Raw genomic sequence first — 15,069 nt, forward strand, 5'->3', positions numbered from 1 at the left:
ACAAGAATCGGAATTAGGATTCAAGCCCCAGTGACTGGGAGAATTTCTAAAACTAACGTACTAGGAAAACTGTCATGGTTCATTTGTCTGAAGTCCCAAACTGAAGCAGGGGGAGAAAGGTTTGAAATGTGAAATGCGTGTGTTGGGGGAGGGAGGTCATTATAAAGGGGATCTTCTAGGACCAGCTGCAAAATCTGTTATTACTTTAGCAATAAATCATACAGATAGTTTCTGGACAGAAGAATGACTATCAGATTTGCCCTTTAAGAAGACCGCTGTGTGGGCTTCCCTGGTGGCGCAGTGGTTGAGAGTCTGCCTGCCGATGCAGGGGACACAGGTTCGGGCCCCGGTCTGGGAGGATCTCACGTGCCGCAGAGCGGCCCGCGTACCGCAAAAAAAAAAAAAAAAAAAAAACAAAGAAGACTGTTGTGATAACAGTATCCATAGGGTGAAGGAGAAAAGGGAAAAGAATAAAGGTAAGATCAATCAGGTTATTTCAACTGTCTATGTAAACAGTAATCAGAACAAGAACATGAATGACTAGGGTTGAAATGAAAAGGAGGAGACCCATAGAACAAATATGTGCGAGAGCAGGCAGCAGCTGGATTATGCCCATCAAGACTTTTAAATCCTTCCTAATAAAAAGGAATAAATCCTGACAATAAAAGTGAATATATATGTACAATATTTGCAATGCCTTCACAAAAAAAATATTCTGGAAAAAAAAAGGATGTTTTTCTATACATACTGACGACCTGCAAAAGTTTAGTCAATTAGATTTGGTGGTTTTCTCTTTCATCAATTTTCTTTGGAAGATAAATGAGGAGCAAAGAGGAGTAACAACTATCGTCCTGGTACCTGGCACCCAGGCTAGATGGCACTACGCAATTATCATGTGGACCACAAACAGCTGGGATAGTTCACAAAATAAAACACTAATTCTACAAATAACAAATGCTAGAGAGGGTGTGGAGAAAAGGGAACCCTCCTACACTGTTGGTAGGAATGTAAATGGGTGCAGCCACTATGGCAAACAGTATGGAGGTTCCTTAAAAAACGAAAAATAGGGTTGCCATATGATCCAGCAATCCCACCCCTAGGCATATATCTGGAGAAAACTATAATTAGAAAAGATACATGCACCCCAATGTTCACAGCAGCACTATTCACAATAGCCAAGACACAGAAGCAAGGTAAATAAATGTCCAACAGATGAATGGATAAAGAAGATGTGGTGTATATATATATATATATATATATATACAATGGAATACTCCTCAGCCATAAAAAAGAATGAAATAATGCCATTTGCAGAAATATGGATGGGCCTAGAGATTATCATACTAAGTGAAGTAAGTCAGAAAGAGAAAGACAAACACCATATGATATCACTTATGGAATCTAAAATATGACACAAATGAACTTATTTATGAAACAGAAACAGACACACAGACATAGAAAACAAACTTACGGTTACCAAAGGTGAAAGGGGGAAGGATAAATTAGGAGCTGGGGATTAGCAGATACAAAGTACTATATGTAAAACAGATAAACAATAAGGTCCTACTGTACAGCACAGGGAACTATATTCAGTATCCTGTTATAAACCATAATGGGAAAGAATATGAAAAAGAATATGTATATATTGATATATATATCAATATGTATAACTGAATCACTTTGCTGTACACCAGAAGCTAACACAACATTGTAAATCAAGTATACTTCAATAAAAAATTTTTTTAATTTAAAAATATATAAATAAATAAACCACGACTGAGCAAAAGACATGACTCTTGGTCAAGGAACAAGTAACAATATTTAACTATCTCCACAATCTTTAAAAATTTCTTTTAATCTTAATATAAGAGTTTAGAAAATGTCAAATTTTATTTTGAAATTTTACATTTAAATATTATATTTAATAGAACTGCTGCAAAAGGAATCAAGATACTCACAGATTTATTTACCCTCTGAAAGAGCTGTTGTGGAGGAACCAGCAACAATCTTTTCTACATAAAATCTAATAACCTCAGATCATTGTTCATATATATCACTCAAATCTGACAAAACTAGTAAATAATTTTAAATATATATATAATTATATAGTAATAGTAATAGCTAACAACTATTGAGCAGTTACTAAATGACAGACTCTGCTAAGTGATTTACACACATTACGTCATTTAATCCTGACTACAACCCTATGAGTTAGATACAACTATTTTATAGATGTGAAAACAGAAGACAGGTTAAGCAACTTGCCCTGGACATCAGTGTATTCTATACAATAGCAATATATACAACAAAGTAATACACTTATTTTAATACCATTTGGCCATACTTTTTATGTTCTTTAAAAAATGGTTTTGAAAAAGGGTTGTCTGTATTAAGGGACACGTACTAGTGAGTAAGTCTTTAAAAATACTAGTTAACTCCTTTTCCTTCTTTACTATACAATCCATCTGATTTGATGTTTTTAACATTTAAGGTAAAATGTAGTTTAACAACTATAAGTCCACTAATAATCTATTTTAAATTTAAATATTTCTTCACGTTAAGCAGAAGCAACAGTTTTTTACACAGAATCTACTGAACTATGGCAAAATACCAATAAGCATTATTCATAACTATTTTAAGGGACCACACCCAACATCAGTATTAAAAAAGGAGTGAAACACTATCATTTTCAGCTGTAGCAAAACATGCAGCATTTATTGATGTCAAAATCAAGTGCTTGCTACTGTAATTATTTCAACTTTCTTAGAAAGAAATGGTTCAGAAAAATTATTAAGAAGCACAAAGTCATATGTGTCAGAATATAAATATTGACTATTAACTAATACACATTAAGACTAAGCACTCAAAGTGAAGTTTAATTTTAGAAAGATTTAAATAATTAGCACTTCATTCAAATTAACTGCTTATACCTACTGTGGTATAGAAATGGAAAATGTCATTTTCAGAATACTGGCTACTTTACTTTGTCACTTGCTGGGGAAATGGACAACTCAAAAAGAGCGGTGAAAGGAAAAGATGAAATAGAAATATACAAATAAAGAGCAAAAGTAATTTTGCTAAAACATATCAAGGAAAAATAGGTTGAAAAAATACACATTGTTAAAGTAGTAGAGTCTCAATCCAGACTTAATTTTTTACATTTAGACAGCCAGCCGTCTACTCTTTAGATGGCGGGGGTGGGGAGGAAAGAAAGGAAGAGAGGGAGGAGGCAGTGGAAAGTGGGGACCTATAAAATGTAAAACAAGCATATAGTGCTGGAATTCTCATTACCACTAAATTTGATTCAAAACAGGGAAAAACTTTCTAAGCATATCATGAGACAGGATGTTCTAGTCTGTCCAGAAACTTACATGAGAAAATCTACTACACCAAAGCAGGGAATTCAACGGAATGAAAGCTTTTGGCAGCTCTTTTTTGGCTACTAAACCCTGTTGTTATAATGACAAAACTATTAAGAAATGAAATGAAAGCTATGTCAACTGATCATGAGGGAACATCAAATAAGAATTATAAACTTGCTTTTTTTTCCACCAGAAATCTTTGAGAATATTTTGAATAGAAAAGCCATATGAAGATTTTTTACCATCAACTAATAAACTTTAGAGAAATCAGTAGCTCTGCTTTAGAGTTCTTCAGATTTAAAATAAATATTGTTAAGATATATATGTTATTCTCTAAAAAAATAGGATTCCTCTAATCTTAAAATAATAATCATATACAAATAAATATCAATAACTTAAGATCTAACAAAGCATTTATTCATCAAATATTTTTGAAATCTTACTGTGAACTAACAGTAGAAAGCTTCATAAAGAAAGCACTTTAGAAATATAGTGGTTTTTAAAAATCTTCTTTCAAAGTTCCACAAATTATTAAATGGTTGGCATAATTCTAAAACTTGTCACTGCTACAAAAACATTTAAAATAGTAAAAGCATAAAGAATATAATTCCAAATAGAAAACATATAGAAAAATTTTGCTTAGAATAATGTAAGGAACATTCTCCATTTTCCTCTTTTAAGGAAAACACAATCGAATTTCTTCTCCTTTGGCTTACATGCCAGGTCTGGCATTCAATTAATTTTGCAGACCTAACAGTTGGTTTCAAAATTTCCCATAACATGTTCTTTAGATCCAATGAAATATTATAAAGGGAGGAGGAGGGAGACTTTCAAAAGCCAACAAATCTGAGAAATACTCCATTACCCAAACTCTTTAAAACTCCAACATACACATTAACATACTAAAAGCCCTGACAAGTCACAAACTCTGTTCATATAACATCTATTAATTTTTCAGAGTCAATGTTCTCCAGATAATGCCTGGGAAATCTTTGTTTTTCTAATCATTTATTAACTTAGAGCCTCTAAGTTTTTCCTTATGTGACATTGAAATAAGGCCTACAATGTCAATATGAGGTTTCTGGCCCATTGTGAATGTTTCACCTGTATTTTTAAAGAAATTTTTTTTAAAGAATTTGTAAATACATACGACTTGCCTTATATTCATAATGTAGTACAGAGTGATTTGGGGGTCCTTCTCCAAGCCCAAGGAATAGGGAGGCAGGCACAACCTCTCTCTGTAGTCACTACTGGCAGCCACATTTGCCTCCTAAGCAGGTTTATAAATAATAAATACCTCAGAAATCAGGCCTCGAGGAGGGGAGGAGGAACAGACTACCTCAAAGGTAGAGGTCATTTGAAGATTTAGGGATACGTTTCAAGATCATTTAGGGTTATCTAATCCCTCATTTCATACATAAGGAAATTAAGGCCCAGAGACAGAGACTGGATTCAAGACCAAGTCTTCTGACTCCACATCTCAGGCTCATTCCTTTAGGTCATGGTGCCTCCTGGGCCTTGTGGAGGGTGAGATCTGTGTAAGCTGAAAATGACAGCAGCCGGGTGCCTACTAAGAACAGCTATAAATTAAGGATTGAATACACAGCACTGTCAAACATCCCAGCTTCATCCTTAGAAAGTTAAAGAAAATTAAGAAAAAGCTAATTTTTTCTGGTTAGCCTAATCATCAGAATACGACAAAGCTCATTTCTTGATGACATTTTTAAAAACTTTACTATGTTTTAGGTCAAATCAGTTTATATTTGAGGTCGTGTTGCTCATAGAACCTATACCTAAGCAACAGATGTTGGAGACAAGGCAAACAGGTGATTAAAATATGGCTGTCATTAAACTTTTTAATTTCCTAAGCTTTCATTTTGTTTCCATAGTCATAACACACTTTGTTAGCTGTTAATTTACATACTCAGATATTTGAGATTGTTTCAAAACATAGATGTTTAAACTCTCAATTCTGTGATGCCAGCTGATCACTTCCTTAGCAATTCGTAGACAGATTTCACAAATCTTAGAGGTGATAAAGCATATAGTCCTTCTTCCTTTCCTTTTGCAAACCGGACAATTCCTCTGTGGTAATTATTTTCCAGGGCTAAAATCCTAAGTTTCCTAAATCTATTGTGGATATTAGCAATTATTAAAGAAAAAAGAAAAATATACTTTAAAATTTTAAAACTTCTATTACCCTTTAAAATACAAAATAAAGATACACTAGATGACACAGACCCAAAAACGTTCTATTAGGTTTTTTTTTAAATTTTATCTTACTTATTTTTTTGTACAGCAGGTTCTTTTTTTTTTTGATTTTTGAATTTCATTTATTTTTTTACACAGCAGGTTCTTACTAGTTATACATTTTATACATATTAGTGTATACATGTCAATTCCAATCTCCCAATTCGTCCCACCACCACTGCCCCTGCCACTTTCCCCATGTGGTGTCCACACGTTTGTTCTCTACATGTGTGTCTCTATTTCTGCCCTGCAAACCCGTTCAACAGACCCCAAATATTTTTAAAATGCAAACATACTAACTTGTATAAGAAATATGACTGACCCTAATTTTTGGTGTTTTTTTCTTTTCAAAGACTTATAAAGATGAATCAAATGAATACAGGCCTAAGGACTAAAACCAATCTGTTTAGGCTTACTTAAAGAGTGTGCAAAGAATCACTCCCACTCCCACTCCTTGTACAAAAAGAGAATAAAAGCAAATTAAGTCACCATAGTTTTTACAATGTCTTAAGAAATGGGAGGAAAACTGACATGAATTTTTTCATTATCTACGAGATTAAAATTTAACTTAACATTAGATACCTTGAGCCAGGAAAAATAAGAATTGTTTCCTCCCATTTCTTCCCACTGTTTTACAGTAAGGCTTCTTAAAATATCCCATTTTTCACAATCTCTAGCAGTACAGGGAATCAATTTGATACATTAAAATTTTAATTCAAGGAGAAAGAGCACCCTTGAAACATTTTGCAACTTTATGCATTTATTTTGTTGATGGATTCTTATGCTAAATTCTTGACTTGAACTAATTATTTTTCAGTGGTGGCTTTTTTTGTTTTTCTTTTGTTTTGTTTTTTGTTTGTTTTCAGAGGAGGTGGAGAAGGAGGTAAGGAAGTTCTGAGTTAAGTAAGTACTGAGGTGGGATGCAATTACTCACAATCAAACTCCAGTCTCTGGTACCCCTTCCTTCCCAACCAAAGTGTGGATGGTCTCCACTAAATGTCTAAATGGCTGAGTAAAGAAATTCATTAAGTGAGAAATTCATTACATGGTAAATCATGTGGTATCTCTAAAGTAATTACTTAATGTTCAGCGAAGCATAATCAGTATCATTCTTTGTACTTAAGTATAACAGTTTTTGTTGTTTGTTTTTGCTTAATGGACTCAAAAGACAGAACCCTTTTCATTTGGAATCTGATGTATCTAGAGATTATTTTATGGTACCTTTTGTTCTTCTGTGAACTCAGAATTATTGTGTTGAGCTTGGGCCTCTTTTTGTAGGTGTCTTGCTAATCTGTAAGAAGAAAAAAAACATTCTTTAAAATTGAAGGAAAGCAAACTATTTCAAGTGAAACACGGTAAAATAATTTAATTCTTAAAAAAGAGTGAAGTACAATAACACTTTTCTTCTGTTTTCAAAGTATAAATCTACATTATCTTTAGAATCTAACTCTTTATACAATGACAATGGAAATAAGATACTTTTCATACCATTTCACTGGGACAAATTTCAGCTCGAGACAGCAAAAACAGAATCATAGAGGTGGAAAGAATCTCAAATGACATCGAATTCAACTTTCCTTAGTACACACAAATTTCTTCTACAACAAGCCAAGAGCAGTTGTCCAGATTCAGCTTAAACACTTCCAGTGAGCACCAATTAATAGTACCAGCCAGAGGTACTTTATCAGTCTATCATTAATTTGCTGATAAGATTAGTTCAAATTACAGCCATGACAAAGTGATGATACTCTATCAAATTATACTTTTGAACGTATTTTTCATGGCAAATAAAGAAAATCCTCTACCAATCAGACATGGAAATCACTGTTTGCTCAGTTATCATCATCCTTAAAAACAGCAGCTAGGCCTCGGATGAGTTTTCAAGGATGGATCTGTGTTACAAGTCTAAGCTCAACTCTTACAGCTAAACAATAAAAAGAAAAATAACTCAATTTAAAAATGAGTAAAAGGTTTGATTGAACAGACATTTCTCCAAAGAATATATAAAAATGGCCAATAAGTACATGAATATCATCTCATTAGTTATTAGGGACATACAAATTAAAACCACGATGACATACAACTTCACACCCACCAGGATGGGTATAATTTTTAAAAAGAGGGAGAAAAAGTACAATGGGTATTGGCAAGGATGTGGAAATTGGAACCCTACCACTGGAACTGATGGTAGGAATGTAAAATGGTACAGTCACTGTGGAAAACAGTTTGGCAGTTCCTTAAAAAGTTAAGCATAGGGGGCTTCCCTGGTGGCGCAGTGGTTGAGAGTCCGCCTGCCGATGCAGGGGACACGGGTTCGTGCCCCGGTCCGGGAAAAGCCCACATGCCGCGGAGCGGCTAGGCCCCTGAGCCATGGCCACTGAGCCTGCGCGTCCGGAGCCTGTGCTCCAGAACGGGAGAGGCCACAACAGCGAGAAGCCCGCGTACCCAAAAAAAAAAAAAAAAAAAAAAAGTTAAGCTTAGAGTTACCATATATCCCAGCAGTTTCAAAATCCTAGGTATATTCCCAAGAGAACAGAAAACATGTTCACACTCACACACACAAAAACTGTACACGAATGATCACAGGAGCAGCATTATGCGTGATTAGCCAAAAACTGGAAATACCTAAAATGTCCATTAACTGATGAACGGATAAACAAAATGTGGCGCACACATTCAAAGGAATGTTATTTGGCCATAAAGAGGAATGAAATACTGATACATGCTACAACATGAATGAACCTCAAAGACATTATGCTAAATGAAAGAAGCCATATAAAAGATCATATATTACATGATTCCATTTACATGAAATATCCAGAATAGGTAAAGCCATAGAGATAGAAGGCAGATTAGTGGTTGCCAGGGGCTGGGGAAATGAGAGAGTTGGAAGTGACCCATATCAGGTAAAGGGTTTCTTTTGAGAGTGATGGAAATGTTCTGGAATTAGATAGTGGTGATGGTGGCATAACATTGTGAACATACTAAAAACTAACAAATTGTACACCTTTACAGTGATAAGTTTCATGTTACGTGATATTTATTTTAATTTTTAAAAACTTGCAGGGGGGAAAAAAGAAAACAAAGTATTGAAAGGATTTTTTTGGTGAGACATTTTGTAACTACAAAAGAATTTTAAACTATAATTCCCAAGCATACTATACTATCCTAGGTGGGGAACGGAGGCAGGGATACAAAGGGTAGCAAGTGCTAGACTTCCCACCAAGCCGTTGCAAAAGACAGTTCACCAAGTTTCCAAAAAGCCTTAGATGGAAGTTTTAATCTATACAATCATGTCTTTAAAGATCAAGAGTAAAGTTCACTTGATGACCTCTATCTAATCTATGAAAGGTCTGCATCCTCCTTATCATAACGCAAGAAACTCCTACATAAAATCATAACGTTTGCCAGGATAGCTCCACCATGTTACTTAATCAAAGTGCTTCCATCCATTTATTTCTTTTCCCCCAAAACTGGAAACCCCAGAATATTTGTCCTAAAATGTCATTCATAGACCCACTCTGTGGATTTTATACAGGAGTAAGTACAATTAGAAATAGCCATAGCCATACTTGTCCCGTACTTGGTTTCCTTTCTAACTCTTGCTGGCCTACCATCTACGTAGAGTTCTCTTCAGGAATCACAGTCTACACTTAACAATGTCAACTACACATCCCTGAATTCAGGGAAGTTACAGTGTTGCACAGTTTCTTTATTTGACAAGTTCTACACACAATATGCCAATAGTGACTGTAAACCTAAGCAGGTCACTGTCAGAAGAAAGGATATAGCTCTAAACTCCTGCTCAAATGCTAGCAGTCAGTAGACAATGATGTTAAATTCAAACAGAATCCTGTTTTTAAAAATTAGGCAACAGGCTGGAGGAAATATTTACAAATCATATATCCTATCTGATGAAGAACTGATATCCAGAAAATACAAAGAACTCTTCTAATTCAACAGGGAAAAGACAAACAACTCAATTTAAAAATAGGCAAAAGGAAAAAAAAAATAGGCAAATGGTATGAAGAGACACTTTACAAACAAGATTTACATGGAAAATAAGCATCATAAGAAAAGACACTCAGTATTACTAGTCGTAAGAGAAAAGCAAATGAAAACCACAGTGAAGTACACTACATACCCACTAGAATGGCTATAATCAAAGAGACACACAATAACAAATGCTATCAATGTACAGAAACAGGAACTGTCATATATCGTTGGTAGAAATGTAAAATGGTGCACCCAGTTTGACCAACCAGTTTCCCTTTAAAAATTACACATAAATTTACCATATGAGCCAGCAATTCCACTCCTACATCTCTACCCAAGAAGAATGAAAATATACGCGCACCCAGGCTTACACGTGAATGTTCACAGCAGCGTTAATGATAACAGTCGAAAAGTAGAAACAACTCAAATGTCTACCAAGTAGTGAATGGATACACAAAATGTGGTATACCCATACAATGCAATACTACTCAGCAGTAACAAGGAACAGGTACTGATACATACAACAACATGGATAACTTCAAACACATTATGCTAAATGAAAGAAGCCACATACAGATCACATATCATATGATTCAATTTACGTGAAATGTCCAGAAAAAGTTTCATTTCATCTTTAGAGACAGAATATAGATTAACGGCTGCCTGGGGTTAGGGTGGGAACATGGAATGCCTGCAAATGTGCATAAGGGATCTTTGTGGGGTGATGGAAATGTTCTAAAGTTTGATTGTAATGATGCCTGCACAACTTGGTAAATTTACTAAAAGTTCACTGAATTGTAAACGTAAAATGCTGAATTTCACTGTATATAAATTATACCTCAATAAAGTTATTTTTAAAAACTTTTTGTAAAACCTAGGCAAAAAAATTAATTTTCTAGGGCTTCCTTGGTGGCACAGTGGTTAAGAACCCACCTGCCAGTGCAGGGGACATGGGTTCGAGCCCTGGTCCAGGAAGATCCCACATGCCGCGGAGCAACTAAGCCCGTGCGTCACAACTACGGAGCCTGCACTCTAGAGCCCGCAAGCCACAACTACTGAGCCCGCGTGCCACAACTACGCTTCAGCCCGCGTGCCGAGAGCCTGTGCTCCTCAACAAGAGAAGCCACTGCAATGAGAAGCCCGCGCACCGCAACGAAGAGTAGCCCCCACTCACCGCAACTAGAGAAAGCCCGGGCGCAGCAACGAAGACCCAACTCAGCCAAAAATAAATGAATAAATAAAATTAATTTTTAAAAAATTAAAAATTTTTAAGCCCATAAATGATTGCACCATTTTAAGACAAAGTGAGACATAAATCTGTCCACTGAGGGAAAATCCACCTGCTCTGGGTATCAGATGAGCAGGTAAGAGTTGACATTCTATTAGTAAAGGTAAAAAACCTATCAAATATTTTTCTCTAGAGAATAACCTCAGTTTCCAAGGGTGCCTACAGGTAATACAGGACTGCTCTCAAGGGGAAGTTTTAAATATCCTTAAAGCACATAAACAAGTGACCCACAGAAACCCCACAGCAATCCATGACAGAAACAAGTGCTTCTCAAACTATTTAGAGTGAAGAACTAGTTTTTTCCCCTGCAATCTGTTCCAGGCTAATACTTTTATAAAATAAAATAAAAACTATCATTAAGATGTCACACCACAATGAAATTCCTAAATTTTAAATCCCCATTTCTTTATTTATCTCGTTGCAGACCAGCAAGGACGTGGGACCACACCTTGAGAGGCACTGACACAAGGCATAATAAGGATGATTAACAAGGCTTATCCAATCTTCAAACTCACCCATTCATTTAACAAATACTTATTGAGCATCTGTGTGCCAGATTAATGCCTCAGGACTGATCCTGTGAAATAGCTGATTCTAGGCAGCAGAGTCCATGCCACTCTACCCTAAGTTAGGGTGCAGGTACCCCCAGGTTGCTGAAAGAGGTGGCCTGCTGGAGGGAGTTGTTTTTAATTGATCATGTATATTTTAGATAGCAATTTTAGTTTTGACATAATTTGCTGAAATCTTCCAACAGTACTGTGGCATCAACTCCTTAATGCTCCCACAGCATATTCCTGAATCAAGCCATTCACTAGAATACAACAATTATATAATATCTAAATAAATAATTACTTGATAACAGTCTAGTGCTACTCTGGACACTACGTATACAGTAGAGAACAAAATAGACAACCCCTCCTATACCCTGTTTTCAAAGACCTTACGTTCAAGTGGGGAGAGAGACAACCAACCAAATGAATACATAAAATATATTGTACTTTAGATGGTGATAAATACTATAGAAAAAATTAAGCAGGATTGGGGGTTGGATCTGCAAGACTGAGGTAGAGGGAGTGGGAGTGGACAGCATACTTAACTGGACAAAGAGGGCCTCGCAGTGATAATATTTGGACAAAGACCTGAAGGAGGTGATCAATCGGTCCAAGCAGATAATGGGGGAAGAGTGTTCCAGAAAAAGTACAAAAGCCCTAAGGCAGAAGCATGCTTCAGGAAACAGCAAGGAGTGTGGCAGCACTTACTCTTTTCCTACTTCTGTAATAGCAATACCCATTTATTCTAAAATCCTCCAGCATTTCTCACAATGAAAAATAAATAAATAAATAAATAAAATCCTCCATTAGACTCAATACTTTGAGGATGGATATCAAATCTTATTCATTTCTATACGCCCAGCTCTCACTTGCTGAGTGATGAAACTGTTTAAGCTGTGATATTCTTACCTTACGATAAGTACAAACACATCCACTCCCTCCCCCACAAAGTCCCCATCCCATGAATTCACTCCTGTGTGTTGCACAGCTGTAAAGACACAGCTGCCTCTGCGGTCAGAAAGGCCAGTTCTCCCAGACTTCTTCTTCTCGCTCAGTATCTAGTCAGTTACTAAATCCCATCCATTCTTTTTCACATCATTTAGTGGCCCCCAAATGGTCTCCTTTTCTCACAGATAATTCAAATTAAAAAAAGACAACTGGCCTTCATTTTTGAGTGTATTAATTTTAAATTCAACATCGTGTATGTAGCCTGTATGTTTACAAAATTTAAGCCAATCATCACATATTTCTATTCAAATTTGACACTGGTGGTTTTTATAGTAATTTTAGAATTACTCTGAATCATGAAGTTCAAGGTTAGTAATGAGGTTCAACAATAGATTTGTTGGTGCTTATTACTCTCTTGCTGAGATATTTTTAGAAATTCCAGCTAAACAGCTTGCATATTCAATTTTCCTTTGTAATTTCAATTGGACATGGTATTCTTCACTTTCCATTGTGAGGTCTGCTGCTGAGTGCCAACAGCTGCGATGTCCCACCATCACAAGTGAGAGGCAGCTTTAGATTTCAGGCTACGCAAGTTTAGTTAATGCAGAATGAGTATACATGGGTGCTCACTATCTAACCGGCTACAGTATGAAGGATACATTCTCTGGGAATGAAGGAAGTCTTCTAATTTGTCCAATTCACTTATACAACACATCTTTAATAAATGCCTTAAACACTACATAGTAGAGCAGACAGGATTTGGAACTGGGAAAACAAAAAACAACCCAGACTTCAGCAGTATAGTTTTGTGACCCTAGGTAATCCGGTTAACCTGAGCTTCAGTTTCCTCATTTGCAAAATGAAAATAATAATATTCTCACCGAGCAGTTGCAAGAGTAAAGTGAAATCAAGTGAAAGTGCAAAACAAATGACAGTAGTTGCTACACATGGCAAAATGGCCCAAACCATGGTGGTTTTCAGGGCTTTTGAAAACTACAGGCAATTCAAAGTCAGTAAGATGAGATAGAGAACATCCACGCATTTAAATTATCTTAATGGCCAGATAAACACAAGTAACTATTGTAGAAAAAGAATACAGGATTTAGATCTTCCAAGCACTAATCGTGTATTCTTTCCAAAAGACGCTGGGGCGGGGGGAGGGGGGGTGGGTTTTACTTACACATGGTTTCGAACAATAACTTGCTTTAAACCAAGAAGTAATTACTGGCAACAGTTTGCAAACAACAGCATTTCAGCAGGCAGTTCCTATTTTCAGTAAAATGTGCAAGAAAACTATAAGCAAGGTTTAATATATACGCAAACCTTGTCTTTTAATTTTAAAAACACCGCTGAAGTTTTGGGAGGAAACCATAAAGGGAAAGAAATCGGACTTGGGTAGATCAAAGAACCTGGTGCTCACATGTACCCTGCGGCTATACATTATACACAGGAAAAGGAGGAGGGACCCAAGGAGGCGGTGGTGACTCCTGTGCGTGGTCTATTAATTCACATTTTGCTCTCTTCTGTTCACATCCTGCAGGGACTCCACCCAGAGCAACCGAGCGAGGGGGTGGGTGGGACTCACCCAGCCTAGCAAATAACAGTCCCAGAAACCGAAACGGAATCGAGGTGAATTGGGAAAACACGGCTCCCCAGAAAGAGGGGTGGAGAAGGGGCGCGAGAGGAGACCTTTCTTTGAGCTGAGGAGATACCTCCGGCCTCGCTGCCTCCTGGGGGCACCCCCTCCCCTCCCCTCAATCGCCACCAGTTCCCTCCTGCCCTACACAGGGGAGGAGGAAGGCACCGTACACAGAGCGAGGCCCCTCATCCCGGGGACGTGGGCGGAGAACACACAAGTATTCCTCCGAGATTCTAAAAGAGAAACTGAGGGGCGGCAACCTGAGAGAGGCGGAGGAGAGGGGAAAAGGAAACTGACTGCAGAGCGGGGGACCCATGAGACGGTGGCAAGGAACTCAGTAGGTAGCCTGAATGGGCTGGCGCCCCAGGAAAGAAGGGCTACCTGTTGCACGGAACTGGCCCTGCTCAGGCGGAGAGCGAAAAACCCCAGAGACTGGACCTTGGTCTCCAGGGCCAGTGGGATCTCAGCCCCAGCGCCTGCGGGGCCCCACCCTGAGAAGCCTTGGCTGCAGATACAGTGATGAGAGACACCGACAGAAAGAAGCGGGAGGCGGCCGACTGGAGCCGGTCTGGCCCGCTCCCGCGGTTAGTCACTCACATCTGATACTCGTCTATCGCCTCCACCAGCTGGCCCCAAGAGTCGAAGTCGGCGCCTCTCCTAAAACTGGCGCCCCAGCGCTGCAGCAGACTTCGGGTCACCTCCGACATGGCCGGTCCCCACCCCGTCCCCTCCCGCCCCTACCCCAGCAAGGCCGGGCTCTAGGGCGCCATCCTCCCCGGGCCTGGCCCCGACATTAACAGGGCCAAGAGGAACCGCTACGGCCACCGCCACCACCCGCCAAGGAGCCGCCCAAGCCCATTTGCCGCCACAGCCAAACTTTGCGGCTCTGAAGCGGCCGCCCCGCCGAGGCTCCGCCCCCGAGGCCCCGCCTCGGGTTAGGTTGAGGCCGCCCCGCTCCACCGAGCGGCCGCCATTGTTATTGCGGCATTCTTCCTCGGGGTGGGAGGCCCGGCCATCTCTGCTCTTTGTTTCTGG

General features: G+C 38.1%; 1 protein-coding gene across 9 annotated transcripts in view; it reads right to left on the reverse strand.

Moving 5' to 3' along the window:
- The window catches only part of AIDA (axin interactor, dorsalization associated), a 42,400-nt gene extending 27,505 nt beyond the window's left edge, over window positions 1–14,895 (reverse strand). For all 9 annotated transcript variants that reach the window (XR_002173264.3, XM_019920384.3, XM_004320571.4 and 6 more), the window contains exons 1-2: window positions 14,632–14,895; window positions 6,834–6,903 (exon numbers count right to left, since the gene is read on the reverse strand). Coding sequence is in view for 8 of the 9 variants with exons in the window: in XM_019920384.3 (XP_019775943.1) it covers window positions 6,834–6,903; window positions 14,632–14,741 (180 nt within the window). In the remaining variant the exon portion in view is untranslated. The remainder of the gene's footprint in view (window positions 1–6,833; window positions 6,904–14,631) is intronic.
- Window positions 14,896–15,069: the final 174 nt, after the last annotated feature.

Source organism: Tursiops truncatus, chromosome 1 (genome assembly GCF_011762595.2).
Source record: "Tursiops truncatus isolate mTurTru1 chromosome 1, mTurTru1.mat.Y, whole genome shotgun sequence".
Taxonomy (NCBI): Eukaryota; Metazoa; Chordata; class Mammalia; order Artiodactyla; family Delphinidae; genus Tursiops; species Tursiops truncatus.